Source organism: Bombina bombina, chromosome 12, assembly GCF_027579735.1.
Source record: "Bombina bombina isolate aBomBom1 chromosome 12, aBomBom1.pri, whole genome shotgun sequence".
Lineage (NCBI taxonomy): Eukaryota > Metazoa > Chordata > Amphibia > Anura > Bombinatoridae > Bombina > Bombina bombina.
In genome coordinates, this window is record NC_069510.1 from 25,377,417 (window position 1) to 25,391,764 (window position 14,348).

The 14,348-nt window shown below is 42.4% G+C and overlaps 1 protein-coding gene across 6 annotated transcripts in view; it reads right to left on the reverse strand.

Moving 5' to 3' along the window:
• The window catches only part of RALGPS1 (Ral GEF with PH domain and SH3 binding motif 1), a 1,173,485-nt gene that overhangs the window by 878,495 nt on the left and 280,642 nt on the right, over positions 1 to 14,348 (reverse strand). For all 6 annotated transcript variants that reach the window (XM_053695590.1, XM_053695591.1, XM_053695594.1 and 3 more), the window contains one exon: positions 7,456 to 7,584. In XM_053695590.1, coding sequence (XP_053551565.1) covers positions 7,456 to 7,512 — 57 coding nt within the window. In that variant the 5' untranslated portion in view covers positions 7,513 to 7,584. The remainder of the gene's footprint in view (positions 1 to 7,455; positions 7,585 to 14,348) is intronic.

Sequence of the window (14,348 nt, forward strand, 5' to 3'; positions counted from 1 at the left end):
CATATTTTTATTTTATAAACACTACATATATAATGGGCTTTTGATTTCCCTGACACATTGCATGAAGATTCTAATTCTCTTTGTGGTTAAGAGATTGTTTTCCCCCTAATCTCTAAATATAGACAGTACTTTTACAAACTAACATTTCTATATGAGGAGACAATTATTTTCCTTTTAATACAAGGTATTGTGTAAAACTATGAATTAATCTTTAACCTTCGACAGAACATATAGAATATAACATGGAGTTACTAAGTACGTGTCTGTTTTAATCTCTTAAAGGGACATTAAAACCAACATTTTTCTTTCGTGATTTATATAGAGAACAGGATTTTAAACAACTTTCCAATTTACTTCTATTATTTAATTTGCTTCATTCTTCAGATATCCTTTGTTGAAGAAATAGCAATGCACTTCGGGCACCTATCTGCAGACACCAATCAGCAACTACTGAGCCTATTTCAATATGCTTTTCAACAAAGTATATCAAGAGAATGAAGCAAATTAGATAATAGAAGTAAATTGGAAACAAAATATATGCTTATCTGATAAATTCCTTTCTTTCCTGGCAGGGAGAGTCCACAACTTCATTCCTTACTGTTGGGAAATACAACACCTGGCCACCAAGAGGAGGCAAAGACTTAAATATCCCTCTCACTTCCCCTATCCCCCAGTTATTCTGCAGAGGGAACAAAAAAAAACATAATTTATGCTTACCTGATAAATTCCTTTCTTCTGTTGTGTGATCAGTCCACGGGTCATCATTACTTCTGGGATATAACTCCTCCCCAACAGGAAATGCAAGAGGATTCACCCAGCAGAGCTGCATATAGCTCCTCCCCTCTACGTCAGTCCCAGTCATTCGACCAAGAATCAACGAGAAAGGGGAAACCAAGGGTGAAGTGGTGACTGGAGTATAATTTAAAAGATATTTACCTGCCTTAAAACAGGGCGGGCCGTGGACTGATCACACAACAGAAGAAAGGAATTTATCAGGTAAGCATAAATTATGTTTTCTTCTGTTATGTGTGATCAGTCCACGGGTCATCATTACTTCTGGGATACCAATACCAAAGCAAAAGTACACGGATGACGGGAGGGACAGGCAGGCTCATTATACAGAAGGAACCACTGCCTGAAGAACCTTTCTCCCAAAAATAGCCTCCGAAGAAGCAAAAGTGTCAAATTTGTAAAATTTGGAAAAAGTATGAAGCGAAGACCAAGTTGCAGCCTTGCAAATCTGTTCAACAGAGGCCTCATTCTTAAAGGCCCAAGTGGAAGCCACAGCTCTAGTGGAGTGAGCTGTAATTCTTTCAGGAGGCTGCTGTCCAGCAGTCTCATAGGCTAAACGTATTATGCTACGAAGCCAAAAAGAGAGAGAGGTAGCAGAAGCTTTTTGACCTCTCCTCTGTCCAGAATAAACGACAAACAGGGAAGAAGTTTGGCGAAAATCTTTAGTTGCCTGCAAGTAGAACTTGAGGGCACGAACTACATCCAGATTGTGTAGAAGACGTTCCTTCTTTGAAGAAGGATTTGGACACAAGGATGGAACAACAATCTCTTGATTGATATTCCTGTTAGTGACTACCTTAGGTAAGAACCCAGGTTTAGTACGCAGAACTACCTTGTCTGAGGAAAAATCAGATAAGGAGAATCACAATGTAAGGCTGATAACTCAGAGACTCTTCGAGCCGAGGAAATAGCCATTAAAAACAGAACTTTCCAAGATAACAATTTTATATCAATGGAATGAAGGGGTTCAAACGGAACACCCTGTAAAACGTTAAGAACTAAGTTTAAACTCCATGGCGGAGCAACAGCTTTAAACACAGGCTTGATCCTAGCTAAAGCCTGACAAAAGGCCTGGACGTCTGGATTTTCTGACAGACGCCTGTGTAACAAGATGGACAGAGCTGAAATCTGTCCCTTTAATGAACTAGCTGATAGACCCTTTTCTAAACCTTCTTGTAGAAAGGACAATATCCTAGCGATCCTAACCTTACTCCAAGAGTAACCTTTGGATTCGCACCAGTATAGGTATTTACGCCATATTTTATGGTAAATCCTTCTGGTAACAGGCTTCCTAGCCTGTATCAGGGTATCAATAACCGACTCAGAAAAACCACGTTTTGATAAAATCAAGCGTTCAATTTCCAAGCAGTCAGCTTCAGAGAAGTTAGATTTTGATGTTTGAATGGACCCTGTATCAGAAGGTCCTGTCTTAGAGGTAGAGACCAAGGCGGACAGGATGACATGTCCACTAGATCTGCATACCAAGTCCTGCGTGGCCATGCAGGCGCTATTAGAATCACTGATGCTCTCTCCTGTTTGATTTTGGCAATCAATCGAGGAAGCAGCGGGAAGGGTGGGAACACATAAGCCATCCCGAAGTTCCAAGGTGCTGTCAAAGCATCTATCAGAACCGCTCCCGGATCCCTGGATCTGGACCCGTAGAGAGGAAGTTTGGCGTTCTGGCGAGACGCCATGAGATCTATCTCTGGTTTGCCCCAACGTCGAAGTATTTGGGCAAAGACCTCCGGATGAAGTTCCCACTCCCCCGGATGAAAAGTCTGGCGACTCAAGAAATCCGCCTCCCAGTTCTCCACTCCCGGGATGTGGATTGCTGATAGGTGGCAAGAGTGAGACTCTGCCCAGCGAATTATCTTTGATACTTCCATCATTGCTAGGGAGCTTCTTGTCCCTCCCTGATGGTTGATGTAAGCTACAGTCGTGATGTTGTCCGACTGAAACCTGATGAACCCCCGAGTTGTTAATTGGGGCCAAGCCAGAAGGGCATTGAGAACTGCTCTCAATTCCAGGATGTTTATTGGAAGGAGACTCTCCTCCTGATTCCATAGTCCCTGAGCCTTCAGAGAATTCCAGACAGCGCCCCAACCTAGTAGGCTGGCGTCTGTTGTTACAATTGTCCAGTCTGGCCTGCTGAATGGCATCCCCCTGGACAGGTGTGGCCGATAAAGCCACCATAGAAGAGAATTTCTGGTCTCTTGATTCAGATTCAGAGTAGGGGACAAATCTGAGTAATCCCCATTCCACTGACTTAGCATGCACAATTGCAGCGGTCTGAGGTGTAGGCGTGCAAAAGGTACTATGTCCATTGCCGCTACCATTAAGCCGATCACCTCCATGCATTGAGCTACTGACGGGTGTTGAATGGAATGAAGGACACGGCATGCATTTTGAAGTTTTGTTAACCTGTCTTCTGTCAGGTAAATCTTCATTTCTACAGAATCTATAAGAGTCCCCAAGAATGGAACTCTTGTGAGAGGAAAAAGAGAACTCTTCTTTTCGTTCACTTTCCATCCATGCGACCTTAGAAATGCCAGAACTAACTCTGTATGAGACTTGGCAGTTTGAAAGCTTGAAGCTTGTATTAGAATGTCGTCTAGGTACGGAGCTACCGAAATCCCTCGCGGTCTTAGTACCGCCAGAAGGGCACCCAGAACCTTTGTGAAGATTCTTGGAGCCGTAGCCAATCCGAATGGAAGAGCTACAAACTGGTAGTGCCTGTCTAAGAAGGCAAACCTTAGATACCGGTGATGATCCTTGTGAATCGGTATGTGAAGGTAAGCATCTTTTAAATCCACTGTGGTCATGTACTGACCCTTTTGGATCATGGGTAAAATTGTCCGAATAGTTTCCATTTTGAACGATGGAACTCTTAGTAATTTGTTTAGAATCTTTAAATCTAAGATTGGCCTGAAAGTTCCCTCTTTTTTGGGAACCACAAACAGGTTTGAGTAGAACCCTTGTCCTTGTTCCGACCGCGGAACCGGATGGATCACTCCCATTAATAACAGATCTTGTACACAGCGTAGAAACGCTTCTTTCTTTATCTGATTTGTTGACAACCTTGACAGATGAAATCTCCCTCTTGGGGGAGATAATTTGAAGTCTAGAAGGTATCCCTGAGATATGATCTCTAGCGCCCAGGGATCCTGAACATCTCTTGCCCAGGCCTGGGCGAAGAGAGAAGTCTGCCCCCCACTAGATCCGGTCCCGGATCGGGGGCTCTCGGTTCATGCTGTCTTTGGGGCAGCAGCAGGTTTCCTGGCCTGCTTGCTCTTGTTCCAGGACTGGTTAGGCTTCCAGCCTTGCCTGTAACGAGCAACAGCTCCCTCCTGTTTTGGTGCAGTGGAGGTTGATGCTGCTCCTGTTTTGAAATTCCGAAAGGAACGAAAATTAGACTGTCTAGCCTTAGCTTTAGCTTTGTCTTGAGGTAGGGCGTGGCCCTTACCTCCTGTAATGTCAGCGATAATTTCTTTCAAACCGGGCCCAAATAAAGACTGCCCCTTGAAAGGTATATTAAGTAATTTGGACTTAGAAGTAACATCAGCTGACCAGGATTTTAGCCACAGCGCCCTACGTGCCTGTATAGCGAATCCTGAGTTCTTAGCCGTAAGTTTGGTTAAATGTACTACGGCCTCCGAAATGAATGAATTAGCTAGTTTAAGGACTCTAAGCCTGTCCGTAATGTCGTCTAGCGTATATGAACTAAGGTTCTCTTCCAGAGACTCAATCCAAAATGCTGCCGCAGCCGTAATCGGCGCGATACATGCAAGGGGTTGCAATATAAAACCTTGTTGAACAAACATTTTCTTAAGGTAACCCTCTAATTTTTTATCCATTGGATCTGAAAAGGCACAGCTATCCTCCACCGGGATAGTGGTACGCTTAGCTAAAGTAGAAACTGCTCCCTCCACCTTAGGGACCGTTTGCCATAAGTCCCGAGTGGTGGCGTCTATTGGAAACATCTTTCTAAATATTGGAGGGGGTGAGAACGGCACACCGGGTCTATCCCACTCCTTAGTAACAATTTCAGTTAGTCTCTTAGGTATAGGAAAAACGTCAGTACTCGCCGGTACCGCAAAGTATTTATCCAACCTACACAGTTTCTCTGGTATTGCAACGGTGTTACAATCATTGAGAGCTGCTAAGACCTCCCCTAGTAATACACGGAGGTTCTCCAATTTAAATTTAAAATTTGAAATATCTGAATCCAATCTGTTTGGATCAGAACCGTCACCCACAGAATGAAGCTCTCCGTCCTCATGCTCTGCAAGCTGTGACGCAGTATCAGACATGGCCCTAGTATTGTCAGCGCACTCTGTTCTCACCCCAGAGTGATCACGCTTGCCTCTTAGTTCTGGTAATTTAGACAAAACTTCAGTCATAACAGTAGCCATATCTTGTAATGTTATCTGTAATGGCCGCCCAGATGTACTAGGCGCCATAATATCACGCACCTCCCGGGCGGGAGATGCAGGTACTGCCGCGTGAGGCGAGTTAGTCGGCATAACTCTCCCCTCGCTGTTTGGTGAAATTTGTTCACATTGTACAGATTGACTTTTATTTAAAGTAGCATCAATACAGTTAGTACATAAATTTCTATTGGGCTCCACCTTGGCATTGGAACAAATGACACAGATATCTTCCTCTGAGTCAGACATGTTTAACACACTAGCAATAAACTTGCAACTTGGTTATAATCTTTTTTAGCAAAAACGTACTGTGCCTCAAAGAGGTACTAAACGATTAAATGACAGTTGAAATAATGAACTGAAAAACAGTTATAGCATCAAACTTTAAAACAACACAACTTTTAGCAAAGGTTTGTTCCCATTAGTAAAATAACAATAATTAAATTTGACATAAAAATTACAGAGCAACGTTTTTATTCACAGTCAATATAAAATTCTCACAGCTCTGCTGAGAGAATCTACCTCCCTCCAAAGAAGTTTGAAGACCCCTGAGATCTGTCAGAGATGAACCGGATCATGCAGGAAATATAAAAGTAACTGACTTGAATTTTTTGATGCGTAGCAAAGAGCGCCAAAAACGGCCCTCCCCCTCACACACAGCAGTGAAGAGAAACGAAACTGTCACAATTAAAACCAAACAACTGCCAAGTGGAAAATAATGCCCAAATATTTATTCACTCAGTACCTCAGAAATGTAAACGATTCTACATTCCAGCAAAAACGTTTAACATGATAAATACTTATTAAAAGGATTAGTGACTTTTAACAGAGTAGTTCCGGTGAAATACCATCCCCAGAATACTGAAGTGTATACATACATGTCATTATAACGGTATGGCAGGATTTTCTCATCAATTCCATTCAGAAAATAAAAACTGCAACATACCTCAATGCAGATTCATCTGCCCGCTGTCCCCTGATCTGAAGCTTTTACCTTCCTCAGATGGCCGAGAACAGCAATATGATCTTAACTACTCCGGTTAAAATCATAGTAAAAAACTCTGGTAGATTCTTCCTCAAACTCTGCCAGAGAAGTAATAACACGCTCCGGTGCTATTGTAAAATAACAAACTTTTGATTGAAGTCATAAAAACTAAGTATAATCACCATAGTCCTCTCACACATCCTATCTAGTCGTTGGGTGCAAGAGAATGACTGGGACTGACGTAGAGGGGAGGAGCTATATGCAGCTCTGCTGGGTGAATCCTCTTGCATTTCCTGTTGGGGAGGAGTTATATCCCAGAAGTAATGATGACCCGTGGACTGATCACACATAACAGAAGAAAGTAAGAGAAACATCAGGGTATAAAGGTGCCAGAAGAAAAACAAAAAGGGAGCCGCCCAAAAAAATCTTACGGGCGGGGTCGTGGACTCTCCCTGCCAGAAAAGAAAGGAATTTATCTGGTAATCATAAATCTTGTTTTCTTTCCAAAGGCAGGTAGAGTCCACAACTTCATTCCTTACTGTTGGGAAACAATACCCAAGCTCCAGAGGACACTTAAGGAATAACGGGTGGGAACAAGAAAAAGGAGGACCCTAATCTGAGGGCACCACAGCCTGTAAAATCGTTCTCCCAAAAGCTGCTTCAGCTGAAGCAAACACATCAGATTTGCAAAATGTTGTAAAAAGTGTGTAAGGAGGACCAGATAGCCACCTCACAAATCTGATCCATAGAGGCTTTGTTCTTAAAAGTCCAGGAAGATCTGGCACTTCTCTGCCATCCTCCACTAGTGACAAAAGGCAAAGAATGACTGGGGGGATGGGGGAAGTGGTAGGGATATTTAAGCCTTTGGCTGGGGTGTCTTTGCCTCCTCCTGGTGGCCAGGTGTTCTATTTCCCAACAGTAAGGAATGAAGTCATGTACTCTCCCTGCCTTTGGAAAGAAAAGTTGTTTAAAATTACATGTTCTTTCTAAATCATGAAAGGGAAAAAATGGGTTTCATGTCCCTTTAAACAAAGTATATAATATGAATACATCATCACAAAAAAGAAAACAAGATATTAAACTAATTTTCTGTATAATTTTCCATATGACTTAGAATTAAATACAACTAATGAATCACTTGAGTTCTGCTGGGTGCGTTTGGCAGAAGCTACGGCTGTTACAGCCAAAGTCAGCTTGTTTAAATGTTTTCCTCAGTAGCCGCAAGAGCCTAAACAAAGTTGTGTCCTGTACCTCTGGCGTGGCGCAGGTCACTGTCACATTGGCCATGAGGCCATCCCTTTTATACATGCTCTTTCCCACGGGATGCTGGGAGATTAGGTTAGCCTCAGCTGTTGACACAACATGACGAGCAGACTTTACCTGAAAGGCAAAAAAAAAGCAGTTGTTATCTCAGAAAACTGCCTATTCTGTAGATGTGATCCAACACACTTTACAAAGGCTGTCTTCTTAGCAAAACTAATATGTCAATGACCAACATGAGTGAGACTGGTGAAGACAAGTTGTGCAACACTCTAGCTAGGCTGTCTATGTCACGTATGGTCTTCTCTCCATCTTATCTCCTCATTCTAGTCACTTCATGACCCCTTCAACCCCCATCAGCTTGTCCAGTTTCCCAGTGTGTTTGTCACTCTAAACAAGGGGCAAAACAAATTCATTTGATATTTAGGAGTCAACAAGCTTACAAATGCAACAGTCATGTTTATTTAGCATACAGGGAACTTACTCAGAAGATAAAAAAACATTGGCGCCAGAAGTTAAAGTTTAGAAGCCAAAGTCTCCTGGAACCCAGGTTTTGTCAAGCCTAGAGTTGACCCCTGTATAACTTTGCTGTGTCTGTGTGGTTTGCACACCAAGGGGTAGATTTATCATAGTGCGAGCGGACATGATACGATGAAGTGAATCATATACGCTGCAATTCTATAAATACCGACAGTAAACGCTCTCGGCATTTGTCATTGCACTAGCAGTTCTTGTGAACTGCTGGTGCAATGCCGCCCCCTGCAGATTTGCGGCCAATCAGCTGCTAGCAGCGGGTGTCAATCAGCCTGATCATAGGCGGACAAGTTATGAAGCAGCGGTCTTTAGACGCTGCTTCATAACTTCTGTTTCCAGCGGGAAACAGGGGCATTCAAGCTCCATACGGAGTCCCTTATACTCTTAATGATTAACTAATAAGCATTTTACTAAATAGCTACAGCCTGATGAGGACATGTTATTTTGTAAGGGATTATTTTAGTGTTACTGGAGGTTTTAAAGACTGCCTAAAGAATACTGAAAAACAACAAGTGGGAGAAGCATAATTTAATACACCCTGAAGCCCCTTCTAGTAGAGCATTACCCCTTCTGAGCCTAGATACACTTTTCAACTAAGGATATCAATAGAACAAGCAGATTTGATTATATAAGTAAACTGGAAAGTGGTTTAAAATTCTATGTTCTGCTTGAATCATAAAAGTTTAATTTTGACTTTCTGGTCCCTTAATTCCCCCTGCGTTGACCAAGGACCCTTGCAGACTTGTGCTTATTATACAAAGTTAATCTGCAGTATTGTAGCCTCCTTCTTTGGTTGAATGGGTTGGAAAATAAAACAAGGGAGCACTATTTTGTTTTTTTATCAGTGCATCATGTTTAGTTACAAGGTCCCTTTATGCACACTACTCCATTTACTAACTTCATATAAAGTTATATACCGATATAGGTTAAACATCACTTCAACCTGTCACACATTTGAAATTAATATTAGCTCATTTTAGCTTAAAGTGAATGTCAACTTTCCTGAATCAGTGCCAAGTTTTTAAAAAAACTATTAAAAACAGGGGCACTTTCATTAATGAAAGTTTACATTGCACCGGATTTTACTTCTCTTGAAACACCGGATCGCCTATCCCACGCCTGCAGCTCCTCTGTACTTCGTCAGCAATGACGAAACCAGCTCTCTCCAATCACGGCTTCCCCCCCAGGAGCGTTCATCTGGTGAAGCCACACCGTGATTGGCAGAAGCCGGTTTCGTCATTGCTGTGTTAGTATAGCAGGAAGCAGGCAGGGCGATCGGCGATCCGGTGTTTCAGAAGAAGGTGGTAAGTATTTGTAAAATCCGGTGCAATGTAAACTTTCATGAATGAAAGTGCCCCTCTTTTTAATAGTTTTTTTTTTTTTTTTTAAACCGGCACTGATTCATGAAAGTTGACATTCACTTTAATATTGGCTTCAATTTTACCCGGGTGGTCAGTAAAATTAGCTTGTTGCTGTGCCCATTAAATTGATTCTGGGGAAAATGAAGTTTAATATTGGTGCCACAATGAATAACTTTGCATTTATCTAGATTGAATTTAATCTGCCACTTGCCTGCTCAGCCTTCCCTCTGTTCAGAAGCGCGATCTGATATACGGCGCAGGTTTCGGCGCAATCGTGGAAACCCGCGCCACCCGTAATTTCACCTTGTACATCGGGGTATTTCATATATTTCGCCAGCATTTCCTAAGTGCCGTAAGTCGGATAAAATAGCGATGTCCAGAAATAAGCGTAAGTACAAATTTCTGGAGTCGCCAGTGACTTACGGCACTTTAGAAACTGCCGGCGCCTAATAAAAGTAACTAAAATTTTAAATCTCCCGTAACTGTCTAACACGCCTCCCAAAAATAAGCCCCACACGTATACCCCCATATCCGCAATCCCCCCTCTCACTCCTAATAATAAATGTATTAACCCCTAAACCGCCATAGCCCACACCGCAATAAACCTATTCTAGTATTAACCCCTAAACCGCCATAGCCCACAACGCAATACACCTATTAAAGTATTAACCCTTAAACCGCCATAGCCTATTAAATCTATTAACCCCTAATCTGCCGCCGCCAACATCGCCGCCACTATAATAAAGTTATTAACCCCTAACCCTAAATAAATCTAAATAATATTACTATTAATAACTAAAGTATTCCCATTTAAAACTAAATACTTACCTATAAAATAAACCCTAAGATAGCTACAATATAATTAATAATTACATTGTAGCTATTTTAGGATTTATTTTTATTTTACAGGCAACTTTGTATTTATTGTAACTAGGTACAATAGCTATTAAATAGTTAATAACTATTTAATAGCTACCTAGTTAAAATAATTACAAAATTACCTGTAAAATAAATCCTAACCTAAGTTACAAATACACCGAACACTACACTATCATTAAATTAATTAAATAAATTAACTACAATTAGCTAAAATTAAATACAATTAAATAAACTAAATTAAATTACAAAAAATAAAAAAAAATACAAGAAATTTAAACTAATTACACCTAATCTAAGCCCCCTAATAAAATAAAAAAGCCCCCCAAAATAATAAAATGCCCTACCCTATACTAAATTACAAATAGCCCTTTAATGGGCATTTTGCGGGTCATTGCCCCAAAGTAATCAGCTCTTGTACCTGTAAAAACACATAATTTATGATTACCTGATAAATTTCTTTCTCTTGTGATGTATCGAGTGCACGGATTCATCCATACTTGTGGGATATTCTCCTTCCCTACAGGAAGTGGCAGAGAGAGCACCCACAGCAGAGCTGTCTATATAGCTCCTCCCTTAGCTCCACCCCCAGTCATTCGACCGAAGGCTAGGAAGAAAAAGGAGAAACTATAGGGTGCAGTGGTGACTGAAGTTTTTTAAATAAAAATATACTACCTGTCTTAAATAGACAGGGTGGGCCGTGGACTCGATACATTACAAGAGAAAGAAATGTATCAGGTAAGAATAAATTCTGTTTTCTCTTGTAAGATGTATCGAGTCCACAGATTCATCCATACTTGTGGGATACCAATACCAAAGCTTTAGGACACGGATGAAGGGAGGGACAAGACAGGTTCCTTAAACGGAAGGTACCACTGCTTGTAGAACCTTTCTCCCAAAAATAGCCTCCGAAGAAGCAAAAGAATCGAATTTGGAAAATTTGGAAAAAAGTATGAAGCGAAGACCAAGTCGCCGCCTTACAAATCTGTTCAACAGAAGCCTCATTTTTAAAAGCCCATGTGGAAGCCACTGCTCTAGTAGAATGAGAAGTAATTCTTTCAGGAGGCTGCAGTCTCATAAGCCATACGGATGATGCTTTTCAGCCAAAAAGAAAGAGAGGTAGCCGTAGCCTTTTGACCTCTCCGCTTACCAGAATAGACAACAAACAATGAAGATGTTTGACGGAAATCTTTGGTTGCTTGTAAGTAGAACTTTAAAGCACGAACCACATCAAGATTGTGTCTTTGAAGAAGGATTAGGACACAGCGAAGGAACAACAATTTCCTGATAGATATTCCTATTAGAAACAACCTTAGGAAGGAATCCAGGTTTGGTACGTAAAACCACCTTATCTGCATGGAAAATAAGATAAGGTGAGTCACACTGTAAAGCAGATAACTCAGAAACTCTTCGAGCCGAAGAGATAGCTACTAAAAACAAAACTTTCCAAGATAGAAGCTTAATATCTATGGAATGCATAGGTTCAAACGGAACCCCTTGAAGAACTTTAAGAACCAAGTTTAGGCTCCATGGCAGAGCAAAAGGTTTAATACAGGCTTGATCCTGACCAAGGCCTGACTAAACGCTTGAACGTCTGGGACATCTGCCAGACGTTTGTGTAAAAGAATAGACAAAGCAGAAATTTGTCCCTTTAAGGAACTAGCTTCTTGGAGAAAGGACAAAATTCTAGGAATCCTAATCTTACTCCATGAGTAACCCTTGGATTCACACCAACAAAGATATTTGCGCAAAATCTTATGATAGATTTTCCTGGTGACAGGCTTTCTAGCCTGAATCAGGGTATCAATGACTGAAACCACGCTTTGATAGAATCAGGCGTTCAATCTCCAAGCAGTCAGATGCAGAGAAATTAGATTTGGATGCTTGAATGGACCTTGGATTAGAAGGTCCTGCCTCATTGGCAGAGTCCACGGTGGAACAGATGACATGTCCACCAGGTCTGCATACCAAATCCTGCGTGGCACTATCAGAATCACCAAAGCTCTCTCCTGCTTGATTCTGGCAACCAGACATGGGAGGAGAGGAAACGGTGGAAATACATATGCCAGATTGAAGGACCAGGGCACTGATAGAGCATCTATCAGTACCGCCTGGGGATCCAGGGACCTGGACCCGTAACAAGGAAGTTTGGCGTTCTGTCGGGACGCCATCAGATCCAATTCTGGTGTGCCCCATAGCTGAGTCAGCTGGGCAAATACCTCCGGATGGAGCTCCCACTCCCCCGGATGAAAAGTCTGACGACTTAGGAAATCCGCCTCCCAGTTCTCTACCCCTGGGATATGGATTGCTGAGAGATGGCAAGAGTGATCCTCCGCCCATCGGATAATTTTGGTTACCTCCATCATCGCTAGAGAACTCCGTGTTCCTCCTTGATGATTGATATAGGCTACAGTCGTGATGTTGTCCGACTGAAATCTGATGAATTTGGCCGCAGCTAGCTGAGGCCACGTCTGAAGCACATTGAATATCGCTCTCAGTACTAGAATGTTTATCAGGAGGAGAGATTCCTCCCGAGACCATAAGCACTGTGCTTTCAGGGATTTCCAGACTGCACCCCAGCCTAGCAGGCTGGCATCTGTCGTTACTATGAGCCATCCAGCCTGCGGAAACATATTCCCTGAGACAGGTGGTCCTGAGACAACCACCAGAGAAGAGAATCTCTGGTCTCTTGGTCCAGATGCAGTTGAGGAGATAAATCTGCATAATCCCCATTCCACTGTTTGAGCATGCATAGTTGCAGTGGTCTGAGGTGTAGGCGGGCATAAGGAACTATGTCCATTGCCACTACCATAAGTCCGATTACCTCCATACACTGAGCCACTGATGGCCGAGGAATGGAATGAAGAGCTCGGCAAGTGATTAAAAGTTTTGATTTTCTGACCTCCGTCAGAAATATTTTCATTTCTACCGAGTCTATCAGAGTCCCTAGGAAGGAAACTCTTGTGAGAGGGACAAGAGAACTCTTTTTTTATGTTCACCTTCCACCCGTGAGATCTCAGAAAAGCCCAACACGATGTCCGTGTGAGACTTGGCTAGCTGGAAAGTCGATGCCTGAATTAAGATGTCGTCTAGATAAGGCGCCACTGCTATACCCCATGGTCTTAGAACCGCCAAAAGGGACCCTAGCACCTTTGTGAAAATTCTGGGAGCCGTGGCCAACCCGAAGGGAAGGGCCACAAACTGGTAATGCCTGTCCAGAAAGGCGAATCTGAGGAATTGATGATGATTTCTGTGAATAGGGATGTGTAGATACGCATCCTTTAAGTCCACGGTAGTCATATATTGACCCTCCTGGATCAGAAGAAGAATAGTCCGAATAGTCTCCATCTTGAAAGATGGTACTCTGAGGAATTCGTTTAGAATTTTGAGATCCAAGATTGGTCTGAAAGTTCCCTCTTTTTTGGGAACCACAAACAGGTTGGAGTAAAAACCTAGCCCTTGTTCCGCTCATGGAACTGGGCGAATCACTCCCATGGTATGTAGGTCTTCTACACAGCGTAAGAACGCCTCTCTCTTTGTCTGGTTTGCAGACAATTGAGAAATGTGAAATCTCCCCATTGGGGGGGAGTCTTTGAAGTCCAGATGATATCCTTGGGACACAATTTCTAAAGCCCAGGAATCGTGAACATCTCTTGCCCAAGCCTGAGCACAGAGAGAGAGAGTCTGCCCCCTACTAGATCCGGTCCCGGATCGGGGGCTACCCCTTCATGCTGTCTTAGAGGCAGAAACAGGCTTCTAACCCTGTTTACTTTTTGTTCCAAGCCTGGTTAGGTCTCCAGACTGACTTGGATTGGACAGAATTCCCCTCTTGCTTTGCTGCAGGGGAAGCTGAAGCGGGACCACCTTTGAAGTTCCGAAAGGAACGAAAATTATTTTGTTTGGTCCTCATCTTATTTGTTTTATCCTGAGGGAGGGCATGGCCTTTCCCTCCAGTGAATAATTTCTTTCAGTGCAGGCCCGAATAGGGTCTTTCCTTTGAAAGGGATGTTCAACAATTTAGATTTTGATGACACATCAGCAGACCAGGACTTAAGTCATAACGCCCTGTGTGCTAAAATGGCAAAACCTGAATTCTTTGCCGCTAATTTAGCC